This window comes from Rhineura floridana, chromosome 1, assembly GCF_030035675.1.
Source record: "Rhineura floridana isolate rRhiFlo1 chromosome 1, rRhiFlo1.hap2, whole genome shotgun sequence".
NCBI classification, from domain to species: domain Eukaryota; kingdom Metazoa; phylum Chordata; class Lepidosauria; order Squamata; family Rhineuridae; genus Rhineura; species Rhineura floridana.
This window is the reverse complement of record NC_084480.1, coordinates 101446456-101461598: the sequence shown is the minus strand read 5'-3', so window position 1 is coordinate 101461598 and position 15143 is coordinate 101446456. Positions and strand designations below refer to the sequence as shown.

Below are 15143 nucleotides of genomic sequence, written 5' to 3'. Positions count from 1 at the left end.
ATGTGATGTTCCTGCTTGTAGGGTAAATATGGTAAGTGCTGTTTATATAGAAGACATATGGTAAGTGGAGTGAAAGAGGAGGGGGGAGTACATGAGCAGTAGAATGCTGGATGATTGGCTGAGCGTTTGAGTGGCTGGGAGTATAAATGGAAGAATGACAGTTGAATCTGGGTGGATGTTGGGAGTGTGGAGAAAGAGGGAGTTGCAGTTCTGATTAATAATAAGTCAAGTACAAAACAGGAATAGATGATATGCTTGTGAAACATTCTAAAACTAATCTTGTTATTTCTGATATTTAATAAATACTTATTTGGTTTACCAAAGGCCTGATCCTTGGCTGGGGGATATACATACCAGAAGGGAGGGCAAGGTAATTACCAAGGCTGAACAGAAACAGTATCTAATGGTGGCAGCGGTGAAGGGAGGAATAATAACAATTCAAGTATCCAGAGCAACCCAGAGTTGTATGCGTTATCTATAAAGATACAAGGGGGTTGGGAACAGCATAAGCACGCAGTCACGAAAGTAACCAGCTAGAGAGAGACTCAGGCAAAGTCTCTGGGAGTATTGGTTATAGGACGTGACTGGTGGTGCTGCCTAGCAGGGGGATCTAGTGAGATCTGTGGTAGAGCGGAGTGAGAAACCATATAAAGGACGGTCCGGACTGGTGGTATCCCTGGTGGTGCCTAGTGAAAGGCAGTAGCCACAAGCAGGTGGAAACCTGACAGGGAGAACCAGGGAAGGATGTCACAGATGAGCACAAGGAAAAATTGGCTTAATGTGGCATTATCCCAAACTATCTAAATTCTAGATGGGGTTAGGAAGAGATTGCAGACGTGACTGGATTAGTCTCTGCTAATGATATGCATGTCTCTGATTGCTCCTAGGATTCTTGGACAGAGAAGCAACTGATAGTTTGTACCTCATTGGGATAGTCTTTTTTGATCAGGTAGTTTAAATGGCTTTATCAAAGAATACAGTTTTGACCTCATTTGTCACAACAGTGATGCAAGGTGAAGTTATATAATTTTAAGCTAAAATAGGCACATCATTTGATGTGCACATTGCCTAGAAAATCTAATTAGGGTGTGGGAGGACATTCTCCAATCCACCATTTCTGATCATTTTCAGCACTACAGGTTCCATGTCTGCAGATTTTTCCACATCAAAGATGAGATCATTCTGACGCACAGCTTTGACCACACAGCCCAACAGTTCTAAGTGAAGAACTGAGGGGCAAAACTGCTATAATTTATATTTAGCAAATATTTTGCTGAGGCAATGCTGCCTTGAGTTTTCAAAGTAAAAGAACTAAAGAAAGTTTAAAAGTAAGTGGGAACAGCAACACAGTCTTGCAGTGTATTTCTACCCCTTGAGAGGAATGCTGATATTCTGGGTTCTTGGAAGAAGAACCTCCTAGTCCTATCAGGATTATTGGGGTCTGGGCAGTTCAGGACTGGGCGATGGTTACGGTTAGGATAAACCTTCCTGCCTCCCAGCTCTTCTACTTTGCCGTAGAGTACCAGAGGCCTAAACTTTAGCATTTTATAGCTATATAGCCAGGGGGTGGGGAGTGCCACAGATTGAAGCATCCCTCTACAGTCCAACCCCATCCTAAATCCCCTTCCACAGGATGCTTACTTTAAGATGCCACTGGCCAGTTCTCTTTTATATTATCTTTCCTTTACCCTCTGCACACAAACATTACCTATTTCAAGATCTCTCAGCCACAGAATTACTTTACAGACTTCCATACTTTGCCTAATTTATGGTTTCTTTAGAGTCTGAAGTTTAGACCCTTCTTTTCTCTCCGAGGTTTTAACAGTCATCAAGCCTTCTCAGTGGTGGCCCCCGAACTATGGAATAGTCTCCCCAAGGAGGTTCGCCTGGCGCCGACACTATCATCCTTTCGGCGCCAGGTTAAAACCTTTCTCTACTCCAAGGCATTTTAATTTTTTGTTAATGATTGTAATGTTTGTAATTTGATTTTAGCCTTTGCTGTTTTTAGATTGTGAAATTTGATTTTAGACTGATGTTTTTGTATTATATTGTATTTTATTGTATCTATGTTCACCGCCCAGAGAGCTATTGCTAGTCGGGCGGTATTTAAGTTTTAAAAATAAATAAATAAATAAATAAATCATCAACATTCTGCAAGTTCAAAGGTTGTTTAGGCAGGTTTGGGGGTTGTATTTAAATTTCTTATAATTTACACATTTTCTGTACATTTATGTGCCTAGGCCCTAGCGGAGAACTCACTCACAAAGCCAGTGCCTGCAAAAAACAGTCTGATGGGGCAGTAGAGCTGAAGCTTGCTGGATTGGCTGCTCAAGCAAGTTGCCCACAGATGTCAGATCTCACATTTGGCCCACAAACTGGTATCTGATAAGGATTTGGCCCACAGAGCCAAAAAAGGTTGCCCACCCCTGGCCTAAGGAGTCTCCTGACTATGCAGAAACCACTTATTTATGGGTCACATTGCTTGGCTTCTGACAGGCACTGAAGCACCTGAATTTGCTATTAGAGGAAATTATATATTAAGAAACTGTATATGTATGTTTAAAACCAGAATGCTCTGCAAGTGAAAAATTCCTTACAACAAGGGAGTGTATTACTACAACAGTTCCCACCACACCATACCCTGTTACTCTGATCATTTTAGGCAGAAATATGAACCTGTCACACAGGGATCAAGCTATTAGCCAGAAATCCACAAGGAGCACGAGCTATTTTTTCCCAAGGCTGATTTACTAGTTTAATTGGATTTACTAGTTTAAGTGGATTGTGGTAGACTAGAAAAGATAGCAAGCATGTGAAATAGCAAGCACTTCTAGAAAGGATAAATTTCTTTATTCACATCGTGCAAATATACACTTAGAAGAGATGTAGCTGTTTGAAATGTAACTTCACCATGCCATCAGTTCTATTTCTGCAGTACTCCTGTTTGTGCGGTAGTTATGACCCCATGCTTAATTTCCATTAAACAACATGGAAGTCAGGAACTGAACTAAGGTAGTTCCTTAAACAACAAGAATAATTTATTGTTGAACTTGCATAGCAAGAGATCTCAAATGTCTTTTGAAAGTACTACATAATTAGAAGCTGGTAAAATATACAGTATATACAGACATTTTTGGGCAGGATTCAAATAATGTGGAAGGGCTTTGCTTTCATTTTTTCCTGAAGAAGTTCCCGTCACCAAATAAATAAGGTACTGTGAGGTTGAATTTTTACAAAGAGTTACATTCAGGGGTCATAAATATCGCCTTGTCTTACTGTTGTAACCTGCCTTGGGACCTTTGGGTGAATGGCGGGTGTGTGCCAGCTGGACGAGTCTGATTATCAGGTCACAACAGTTACTAGTTTGGGGTAATATTATTATAGTCAAAGCACTCCAGAAAAACATCTCATTAAAATCTGTGAAAGGAAGGGGTAGTTAACTATGTTTTACTTGAGAGATGTTTGGCTTACCCTCAAGGGGGGAGGGGGGATGCCACATTCTATATGCACACTCTCACAAACAGACCACGCACATAGGACACCTAGCCCATTCTCCTCACCTGATCAGTGAAAACTAACTGAGGTACTAGGGGGTTAATAATGCCCCTCCCTGCTCTTCAGATGATAAATCTGATTAGCAGTGACAGGGTGACTTTTGCATCCTCATAGTGGCACTGGTCTGGGTGGAAAGGTTTAGACTTCTCCGCCCACCCCAGAACCACAACTGGCATGCAAATCCTCTGCCTCTGATGCCAAGAAGGGCATTATATTGTGACTGTTGGAAAAGGGTACCACTGCTGAGTGGGATGGGGGCAATTCTCACTGCAGGAAGATGAAAGTGGTAGCATTTCATCTAATTTACATATTTTCTTTATGCTGCTGCGGAAATCTGTGTGATCTTACAGAGCCCACCAAATTGTGTGTGTGTGGGAATAAGGCCTGTGAGCCAGCAGTTCATTACTGGTGTGTGTGTATGTGTATGTATCTACACATGTACACACAAGATATACATACATGTGTGTGAGTGATACACACACACACACACATCACACTTAATATCTCAGAATGCCTGTTCTAAAAGTTATGCTACCTAGTTTGCAATTTCAAGGTTGTAAAACTGTGAGTACATACATTTACATTTATCAATTTAAATTATCAATAACTGTAAAAACTATACTAAAATATAACCAAATACACATTTTAAATTAAAAAAGGAAATTTGAAAAACAAATATTTCCAGTGGTTGGGCATTTCAGAAAGGTCTGGAAAAATGATTGCCCATCACAAGTGTCTAAAAGATTACAGTCCAGAACATTTGTACTTACTATTTAGTAGAATCTGACAACTGATACTCTCGCCTTCTGTCATAACATTCTTGGATTCCGGGGTCATTCCATAAACTCTTTATTGCGTCTACATACCGGTTCTCAAATGAGGACACTTTCTCTATGTCAACATCTCGAACTAGCTGTGCATTGCCCTATAATAATAATAAAAACAAAACCCAATTACATTCAAATGCATTAGACACATCATACAAAATATATTTTATGTTGTACAGACAGATTTTTACTTTAAAAAGTAATGAATGTGCCCACAAAGGGTTTGGGAGAGATCCTGTTCTAGATTTTTTCTTAAATATGCGGCCAGCTATATAAAAAAACAGCTTAGAAAGAGAAACTATCAAAGCAGAAGACAATGGTAGCATTCAGGATGTTGGGATGAGAGAGTGAGCCACAAAAGGAAGTGGAACAGAGAAAGAGAAGAGATTGTTGGTTGACAATCAGTGACAGAACATGGGGTGCCCAAGATGCATGGACACTCAGCTATGAGGTGGGGTGCAATTGGAAGACATGCCGAAGTTAAACTATCCTGGAAAATCCTTACATTGACTACAGTAGGGGCCCGCTTTACTGCGATTTGCTAATACAGCGGTCTCAATTAGACACAATTAGACTAAAGCCCCACTCATACTGCGCTTGTTCAGTTTTTACAGCGCTTTTCAGGCATCGCACGCCATTCTATTCAATGAGTTCCGCTTTACAGCGGGGGTCCAGAATGTAACCGGCCGTATGAGTGGGGCCCCACTGTAAGTCTAAGTTAAACTATCCTTGAAAATCATATTCTTTAATTCATCAGTTATTCTACACTAGTACAAATGAAGGCTATAATAAGCCTAAGTTTACAAATCAAAAAAGGGCACTGCAACAATATATTATGTGGGATATAAGCCTTGCATAGGTGACTGAGGCCAAGATGGAATAGCAGTATTGCAATCCAATACATGTTTGCTCAGAAGTAAGCTCTATTGTGTTCAATGGGACTTACTCCCAGGTAAGAGTGTATTGCAGGGGTGGCCAAACTTGCTTAACGTAAGAGCGACATACGATAAACTTCAGATGTTTGAGAGCCGCAAGACGTGAACAAATATTACACACACGTTTTTATTGTTACATGCACAATTTGTTACAAAAATTTTATATAATTATTAAGAAATATATGTATGTAATAATATTTATTCATGTATGTAGTTTTTAAACTGTTAATTTGTATTAGTTTCAATAATCACAAAGTACACATGTCATATATATACCAAATGATTCATTATATCAGTAGGGAACATTAGATCTTGCATCCATTCATCATTTTCCAGTTGAGGATAGAATCTTTTCTTTTCTTCAAGAAAAGTAATAATAGGCTCCAACAGATCCACAAACCTACTTAAGACATTGCTGGTTGACAGCCACTTCACAATGCAGTAGAAAGAGACATCACTGGGTTTATCTTCAAGCTCCAGTTCTTCAATAAAATTTTTGAACTGTTGGTGGGTCTTCCCATTTAAGCGTATGAAATTGACAATTTCAAGAACAGATTTCATTTTTCATAAGTGCAATTAATCCTGCATTTTCCCCCACCATTGCAGGTGCTCCATCTGTTGCAACACTGATGAGTTTATCCAGTGGAATATCAGCATTTGTTAAGGCTCTGTCAAGTGCATTTTTAATGTCAACACCACGAGTTGTTTCTTTTAGTGCCAGTAGGTCCAACATATCTTCTTTCACAGTTACATCAGAGGAAACATAATGAACAAATACCGCCAGTTGTGGGTTGTCTTGTATGTCTGTAGATTCGTCAAGAGCAAAGCTGAATGCAAGGGAATTCTTTAAATCATTTTGCATTTTGCCTGCAACATCAGCACTGATTTGGGAGCCGCACATTATATGTCAAAGAGCCGCATGTGGCTCGCGAGCTGCGGTTTGACCACCCTTGGTGTATTGGATTGCAGCCCTATTCACTTCATATTATCAGGTAAAATGTCTGCATCAATGTATCTGATGAAAAAGTGATACATTTTAACTGGCAAAGATGGTGGCTTTAAATGAAGAATCAAAGTTAGATCATTCATATTTGTACCTATCTATCTATTTAGAACTTTTATAAACTGCATGATCAAAGATCTCCAAGTGGCAAACAAAACTGTGGACAAGACACAGTTAAAATCCATAAACCAATTAAAAACAAATATACCTAAAATCATCATCAATTTTTTAAAAATAAAACATTTAAAATAAATATAGGTTGTCAAATTATATTGATTTCATTAAAAATGAATTCATGTCTCACTCTAGCTTTTTCTTAAACAATGTCATCACTATTGTTAACGGTGTGGAGGAGAGAAATTTAGGCACCCTGATCTCAAGCACCTTAATTTCAAAGAAAATTGAAGTTGTTTCATGACTGAAGAAACTCTTAAAATGGTTAAAGAGAGAAGGAAAGCAAAAGGAAAAGGAGATAGAAACATTGTTAGAACCCTAAATGCAACAACACAGTGACCAGTACATAGGAACAAATAGAACTATTACAATAGTTATTGCCTAGAAATAGAAGAGGACAACAAAAAGGGAAGAACAAGAGCCCTATTCCAAAAGATTAGAAAAATGAAAGGGAAATTTAAACCAAGGGTAGGTATGTTGAATAATCAATAAGGGAACACACTGACTGACCGAGATGAAATAAAAGGAAGATGGAAGCAATACACTGAAGAAATCTATAAAAAAATGCAAGGATGATGGATTCATTCATGGAGGAACTGTATGATGAAGAACCAGAAATTTTAGAAGGTGAGAGGAAAGCTGCTCTTAAAATACTTGGAAGAAACAAATCACCAGGAACAGATGGCATACCAATAGAGTTGCAATAAACTACTGAAACTGAAACTATGCAAATTTTGACAAAAAATTGTCAAGAAATATGAAAGACAATGGCCCACAAACTGGAAGCATTCAATATATATCCCAATTCCAAAGAAAGGGGATCCCAGGGAATGCAGTAATTATCGAACTACTGCCTTAATATCCCATGCAAGTAAAGTAATGCTCAAGATTCTACAACAAAGGCTCTTACCATATATAGAGCAAGAAATGCCAGATGTCCAAGCTGGATTCAGAAAAGGAAGAGGCACCAGAGATTATATCACAAACATACGTTGGATAATGGAACAGACCAAGGAATTTCAGAAGGAAATCACCCTGTGCTTTTTAGATTACAGCAAAGCCTTTGATTGTGTAGATCATGAAAAACTATGGAATGCTTTAAAAGAAATAGGGTTGCCACAGCATCTGATTGTCCTGATGCACAACCTATACTCTGGACAAAAGGCTACTGTAAGGACAGAATATGGAGAAACCGATGGGTTCCCAATCGGAAAGGGTGTGAGACAGGGGTGTATTTTCTCACCCTATTTGTTTAATCTATATGCAGAACATATCATACAGAAAGGATTGGACCAAGATGAAGGAGGTGTGAAAATTGGAGGGGGAAATATCAATAATTTAAGATATGCAGATGATACCATACTACTAGCAGAAACCAATGATGATTTGAAATGAATGCTGATGAAAGTTAAAGAGGAAAGCACAAAAGCAGGACTACAGCTGAACGTCAAGAAGACTAAAGTAATGACAACAGAAGATTTGTGTAACTTTAAAATGGACAGTGAGGACACTGAACTTGTCAAGGATTATCAATACCTTGGCACAGTCCTTAACCAAAATGGAGACAATAGCCAAGAAATCAGAAGGCAGCTAGGACTGGGGAGGGCAGCTATGAGAGAACTAGAAAAGGTCCTCAATGAAAAGATGTATCACTGAACACTAAAGTCAGGATCATTCAGACCATGGTATTCTCAATCTCTATGTATGGATATGAAAGTTGAACAGTGAAAAAAGCAGGTAAGAGAAAAATCAACTCATCTGAAATGTGGTGCTGGAGGACAGCTTTGCGCATACCATGGGCTGCGAAAAAGACAAATAATTGGGTGTTAGAACGAACTAAACCAGAACTATCATTAGAAGCTAAAATAATGAAGCTGAGATTATCATACTTTGGACACATAATGAGAAGACATGATTCACTAGAAAAGACCATAATGCTGGGAAAAACAGAAGGGAGTAGAAAAAGAGGTGGGCCAAACAAGAGATGGATTGATTCCATAAAGGAAGCCACAGACCTGAACTTACAAGATCTGAACAGGGTGGTTTATAATACATACTATTGGAGGTCACTGATTCTTAGGGTCGCCTAAGTTGTAATCGACTTGAAGGCATATAACAACAATAACATTATGAAATCACAATACACCATGTACTGAACCCTAATCATTTTCTCATAATATGACTATTTATAGGAAAAGGGCCATAGGCAATTTCTTATTAGAAAATGAACTTCTCAGCATTGAAATATTGTATCTTGGAAACCACAATGATCTTCCTTAAAAACAATCTTCCTAAAAAAAATATATCCCTAACTTTTCCACAATGTCAAATTTAAATACAGGCCTTCTATCTTCACCGTCGTTCACAATTGCAACATAAAAGTAAATATGACTGGAGTGGTCTATTAGATCTTTTTACAGGACCTACCCTACTGTTAGTATGTGTTCGTATTCTGACTGCTTGGCACTCTTGCCTAGTAGCCTTTGTGTTAGAATGGCTATAATTATGGTTTGTCAATTCAACAACATGCCACTATAATTAGCACAAACTATGGTATATCAGAGTTCAGACATACCATCAAATTACAGTTAAACTACCTTAACCAAGTTGGGTGTGATATCTTAATAGAGCCACAAAGCTGAATTAGACATAGTATAAATTTGTAGTTTATTGCTACATGGATGAGCCTTCTGCTAGCGTCTGTCCTCCCTATCTCATCTCTCCTTTAATATTCAGATTCCCTTTGGATTCTCTCCAAACAATAGTATGTCTTTTAAACTAAACTAAGCAAAGTATGGTCTGTATGTCACTGCTTGATCCATTTAGACAAAACAGCCAACTAGGAATGGGAGGAGACAGTGCATTGGCACAAGGCTCATAGGTTCAATTCCTGACATCTCTAGGTAGTACTGGGGAAGACCCTTATCTAAAATCCTGAAGAACTGCTGGCAGATGGTTTAAACAATATTGAGCTAGATGGACCAACAGTCTGATTTGGTATAAGGCAGCTTCCTATCTTCCCCTATGAGTGAAAGGAGTTTTTCAATGGTGGCACCCTGGTTATGAAATACCCTCTCCAAAGAGGTCTTTCTGACACCTACTCCATCATCTACTTGGTGCTAAGCAAAACACTTTATTTTCCCAAGCCTTTTAAATCATGTTGCAATCTTCATCTGACCTTTTTTTAATTTTCTGCTGTTTTCTTTGATATGTTTTGATCCTGTCTCGCACTGTGTTTAATGTTGTATTTTATCTTATTGTATTCTTAATCTTATTTTATTTATTACTGAATTTATTATCCTGCATTTCCTCCGAGGAGCTCAAGGTGGCATACGTGTTTCTCTCCATTTTATCCTCACAACAATCCTATGAGGTAGGTTAGGCTGAGAAACAGTGACTGGCCCAAGGTCACCGAGTGAGCTTCATGGTCGAGTGGGGATTTGAGGCATGGTCTCCCTGGTCACAGTCCAACACTCTAAACACTTCGCCACACTTTTTGTTATATAACAAAATGTTTTGGGGTGGCATATAAATAAAGTAAAAATAGTAAACAAACAAATAAATAAATAGTGTTGTCATCTTTAGAGTCTGATTTTAAATTCCGGTATACATTTCGCTGTAGTCATCAATGCATTTGGTCTCTCTGCTTCAGTTTGCAAATGTTTATGAAATCTGCTTTACCACTAATTTTTTCAATCCTATTTCTGCACCTTAGAGCCTTTGTGTAATTTTATGCACTTCATTGCCAACACTCTGAGTACAAAGTATCACATATCGTATCAGGTATGTATGCATCACTGATGTCTCTTTAAAATATACATGAATGGGATATGAAGATGGACCATTAGTCTCACTTGAAGGGTGATTTTATGTGTCCCAGTAGCGCAGCCACAAGGTCCAACATGCAACTACTCTGGCTGCCATAGTCCTGGCAGCAATCTGGGTAGCATTTAAAGTGTCATCCATGATGAAACATGCTATTCTATGAAGCTTTAGCAGTGTTTTTCTAATTCTTGCCGGATCCTGGTGAGGGGTATCTAACAGTTCATCCAACCTGACCAGGAACACCCTGGTGAAGAATGAGGCAGCACATGAAGCTCTGACTGAATTGGCATTGGCCTCATGAGATCTACACAGGGCAAAATCCAGTCTGTGCTCAGTGGCGTCCTTCAACTGTGGTTCCCTTTCCTGGGGCAAAAGGGATTTGGAAACTAAGCTATACACTAGGTGTCCACACAATAAGTCTGTAAAGTCCAGTTCTAGAGAGTAATAATTATTAGCCTGGGAAGCCATTCTGCAAAATAACGAGGGGGGGGGGAATCCCACGTAGTTTGCACGATTTTTCTAAGAGGTCCCAGTATTGGGATTGCTGTAGTGGAGGCGGTTTCTTTTAGTATGGCAGACCCCATAGGAGCGGGGGCAGAATCTGCCTCGAGTTCTGCCAGGCCCAAGGCATCTGGTGTCTTGTGGAGGAGAGGCATCAATGCACAGACTAGAACAGTTGATGTGAAGAGGGCTTTGGCTCCTCTGCTTCCAGATCAGTGCTCCACTCCCCCTCCAAACATTCCAGGTTAATGAACTGATCAAGCGGGTCGGAAAGCTCAGAGGTTAGGTTGGGCTGAGATTGGTCCAGGAATCTGCCATGGGACATGTCATAGGGGTTGCGGGAATGACCCCTGCTCCTCCTCCAAGGAGTAGTCCTCCTGCATAAGGTAGCAGGTCTTATGCTGGGCCTTATGCCCCATGGTTTCCCTTGAGGTGCTGGATGAGGTATGGACTGTAGGAGGTGGTCATAGTTCCTTAATGAGGTAGCCAAACAGAGCCTCCTTGATTTGGAATAATACGTCAGCAGAAAGTTGAAAAGGCTGATCTTGGCTAGAATGGATGCCTGGGTTGACTGAATGGTCTGTCCAGAAAAATCTTTAAAATTGTCACCAGATCCATTGGGTGGATTAAAAAGTTCAAGCACTATGGCTCTTACCATCCAGTCATCTTCTGATCTATATTCCTCTATCATACGTTGCTCAGTGGCCACAGGGGGGATCGTAACTATTGCAGCTTGTGGATATTTTTCTCCTGGCCAAAATATTTTGCCCTGCAGGAAACTTAGTGACCTTAGAGGCTGGAGGAGTTTGGATGTTTGATGAGCCCTGGGTTTTCCTAGGCTTCCCCCCCCCTATGATGCCTCTCCCTGTAATCTGGCACCTGAGGCCACCTTGAGGACATTTTGCAGCAACAGTACTTTGGATCATTTGGTTGAGTAAAGCTTGCCCTACCTACGAGCAGGGCTGGTTGGGGGCATGCTGCATAATGGCTGCCATTCCCACAGCTGAGGAAGATGTCCTGCTTGCTCCACATGAGGCAATTCTCTGGCACTTGGGAGGGGGGAGTAAATGGGTGCTACCGCCCGTAGCAGTCAGAAAATGAGAGGTATTTCTTTGGATGATCCCCTTCCTCAGCTTAGGAGGCTTGGGGATGCTCTGCCTGCTTTCTTTAGCTCTGTCTGAGGTGGGGAGGGGATGAGGAACCAGAGTGGAGGTCAGGGGATCAGAAACAGAAAAGGTGGGAAAAACTTGGGAAGGCAAGCTGGTGGGTATAACTCCAGGTGTGTCTCAAAAAGGGGGCATTCTGCCCCTAAGTGGCTTTTGAGCTGCTGTACCTGCCTCTCCAGGCATGTCCTAGGTGGGGGAGGGAAGGAAATAGAGACCAGGGGAAAAAATCAAAAGTCCAAAGAAGATGAAGGGAAAATTCAAGGAAACAAAATGGTGGGTGTAACTTAGATGCAGGGAATTAAATGTAGCATTGAGCCCAAGAAGACAAAAGGGGCAGTAAAGATAGACAACCTGGGGAAATGGGGATGTTCAACGTGAGGAGGGGGCTAGAAGACACAAAAGGCAAAGCCAGAGGGTTGAGAAATGAAGGCAGCAGGCAGCAGTTGAAAACTGAAAAGGCTTGAGAATAAAAGGGATCTTTTATTCCTGGTCATTCCTTTTTTCCCCTTTTTCTTTTCTCAATTTTTTTTTAAGGAAAAAAAAAAGGAATGACCAGGAATACAGTGAATAAGGGGAATTAAGGAGGAGAGTAAACTGCAGTAGGAAGGGAAAACTCATAGCTAAGGATGGAGCCAGGACTGTGGGATCTGCCTGGGACAAGGACAGGAAATGAACTGTGGTCTCATGCCAGTAACGCTGTCTACTTCCTTGAAACTGCAGTGCATTTCCTGTCCTCGGACACACTGGATGGGAACTATCACCTACATGATGTCCTGGCATCCAGGGAAAAAGGATTGGTCTCTGATTTTATTTTACCATTGTTATATGTGTGGTATAGTGGTTAGAACGTCTAACTAAAATCTGGGAGACCATGGTTCAAACCCCAACTCAGCCACAAAGCTTACTAAGTAGCTTCGGGCCAATTACTCTCTCTCTCAAGTCTGACGGATCTCAGAGGGTTGTTAGGCAGATACAATGGGGATGAAGAGAACCATGTACAACACCTTGGCCTTCTTGAAGGAAAGGTGGAATATAAATGTAAAAAAATTAAAATAAACACCCAAGAGCATGTGAAGAAGCTGCCCTTGTGCTCTTTGTGTCAACCAAATGAATTTTCTCAAAATGGTGTACATGATCTTCATTTCCTCATGCAGAAAATGAAAAATCTTTGACTTGATTCACTATACACACTATATACTGTTAGGGAACTGTCTGGAATAGACAATGCGTTTAATACAAACACCTACTGAAACTTTCATAATCTGGAAATCCCCCTCCTTTATTTGCTTAGCTATTCGGCATTGCTAAATAAACAATTCACAAGCTCAAAATTTAATTTTCAGTTTCTGTCTGAAGTAATCAAAGCAATGGCATACAGGCTCAAGCTGAGGCAGCTATCTTTTCTTTCAGTGAGTGGACTTTCTTACTGCAAAACCTGTTCAGTAGGCAGATCTACCAGCCTATTACAGAATTGGGGGCAAGGAGAAAAGCAGTTACCTGGGAAGCCTAATGAAGGTCTATTAAAGACAAATACATTTAAAGGATCACACAACATCTTGAAGTTACAGCCAAACAACATTGTACTTTGTACTTATGTAACACCAGCTTTGTGTAACTGGCATGGAATAGTAATATTCACTGATGCTACCTGAAACTGTAAGCCTGACTATGCATCACTGTAAAGGAAAGTTTCTAGAATGTATTTCTTATGCAAGAATAAAAAAGTTAATTCCTATGTGTAACTATTTGTAACATTAGATTCAGCTAGGACTGATACCCATCATTAAAAGGTAATGTTGTCATGTTGGCTTCACTTTTGTCTTGAAATACTGATGCTCACCTTTGGCTATGGCAATCCCACCACCACCAAAAAAAACCCAATTTGGAACAAGCAGCTCAACCCCTTATTTAGCAGCATAATTTTAACACACTTCTAACAACAACAAAATATGCAGACTAAATCAGCACGGTCCATTACACCTTCTGATAATTCACAAGGGACATAAGTACATTTGAAACTACAGCACACATTGGGAAAAGACTTATAATAAGCATTGTACATGAGAAACCAGCTCCCATGTATTGTGTATTTATTTTGATATATGGCGTACCTTTTCCTGATGCCCAAAGAGCACTATAATTAAATTGTTTTATGGTACCATTCGATAATTAGCCTATTAACTATCATCTAAAGGCCAGTCACAAGTATATATTATAATAAATTAATAACCAGCATGGCACCAGTCACATAATGCCTGAAAAGTGCACAGGCTAATTTATTCTAATATTCTAATTCAAATATTGCCAAAGACTATTAATGAAATCTGCAACACATGCAAAAGGTAACTGCCTAAAAGCGAAATTTCAAGACACAGGCAATCAAATGTCTTTGGCCATTGCTCTCTTTTTTACAGAGTAAGTCCTAAAAACATTAAGTCCGATTGTGATGCACATAACAAAATGGACAGACTATATCCACCATTCTTAAGCTCACCAATATCTGCAGACAGATCTTCAGAACTGAAGGCCTTTTAATTCACTCCTATAATGTTAAATAATCTCACCAAATTTTCAGCACAGAGGAATATTTTATTAAGTAATAGCTGTTATAATTGTAGATCAAAGATCTATAGCAGACTAAATCTAAAATTCTGTAACTGTGAAATAAAAGGCAAACTTAACATTCAAGTTAGAACAGTACAGATACACACACAGCTATGTCACTAGAAGCAACAAGAAAATGGTTCTATAGGAGCAAAGTTTTCCAGTAATTTAAATTTTAACTTTAGAAAAACAATGAAACATGACGTCCTGGCAGCTTTATTTAAAAACAAACAAAACAAAAGTCTCTTATAAACATAGGAAGCTGCCCTGTACTGAACCAGTTGGGGTCTTTTTAAAATAATAATATTGGATTAAACCTTTTAATAGAAGTTATACCTATGTGGACAAAAGCAAAACATAGATTTTAATATTTAACATTTTAAGTTAATATCAATAATTATATTAATAAAACAGTAGCAAGAGCTTACAAGAAAGGAAATATGAACAGTATTTATTCATTCATTCATTCATTTTATTACATTTATATCCCACCGATCCTCTCAAAAGAACCCATGATAGCAAACATCTATGGTTTTTTAAAAGTACAATTAAA

At 39.4% G+C, this 15143-nt stretch overlaps 1 protein-coding gene across 3 annotated transcripts in view; it reads right to left on the bottom strand.

Annotated features, from left to right (window-relative positions):
* The window catches only part of LOC133385104 (guanine nucleotide-binding protein G(q) subunit alpha), a 173981-nt gene that overhangs the window by 65290 nt on the left and 93548 nt on the right, over positions 1-15143 (bottom strand). For all 3 annotated transcript variants that reach the window (XM_061627465.1, XM_061627446.1, XM_061627455.1), the window contains exon 3: positions 4326-4480. In XM_061627465.1, coding sequence (XP_061483449.1) covers positions 4326-4480 — 155 coding nt within the window. The remainder of the gene's footprint in view (positions 1-4325; positions 4481-15143) is intronic.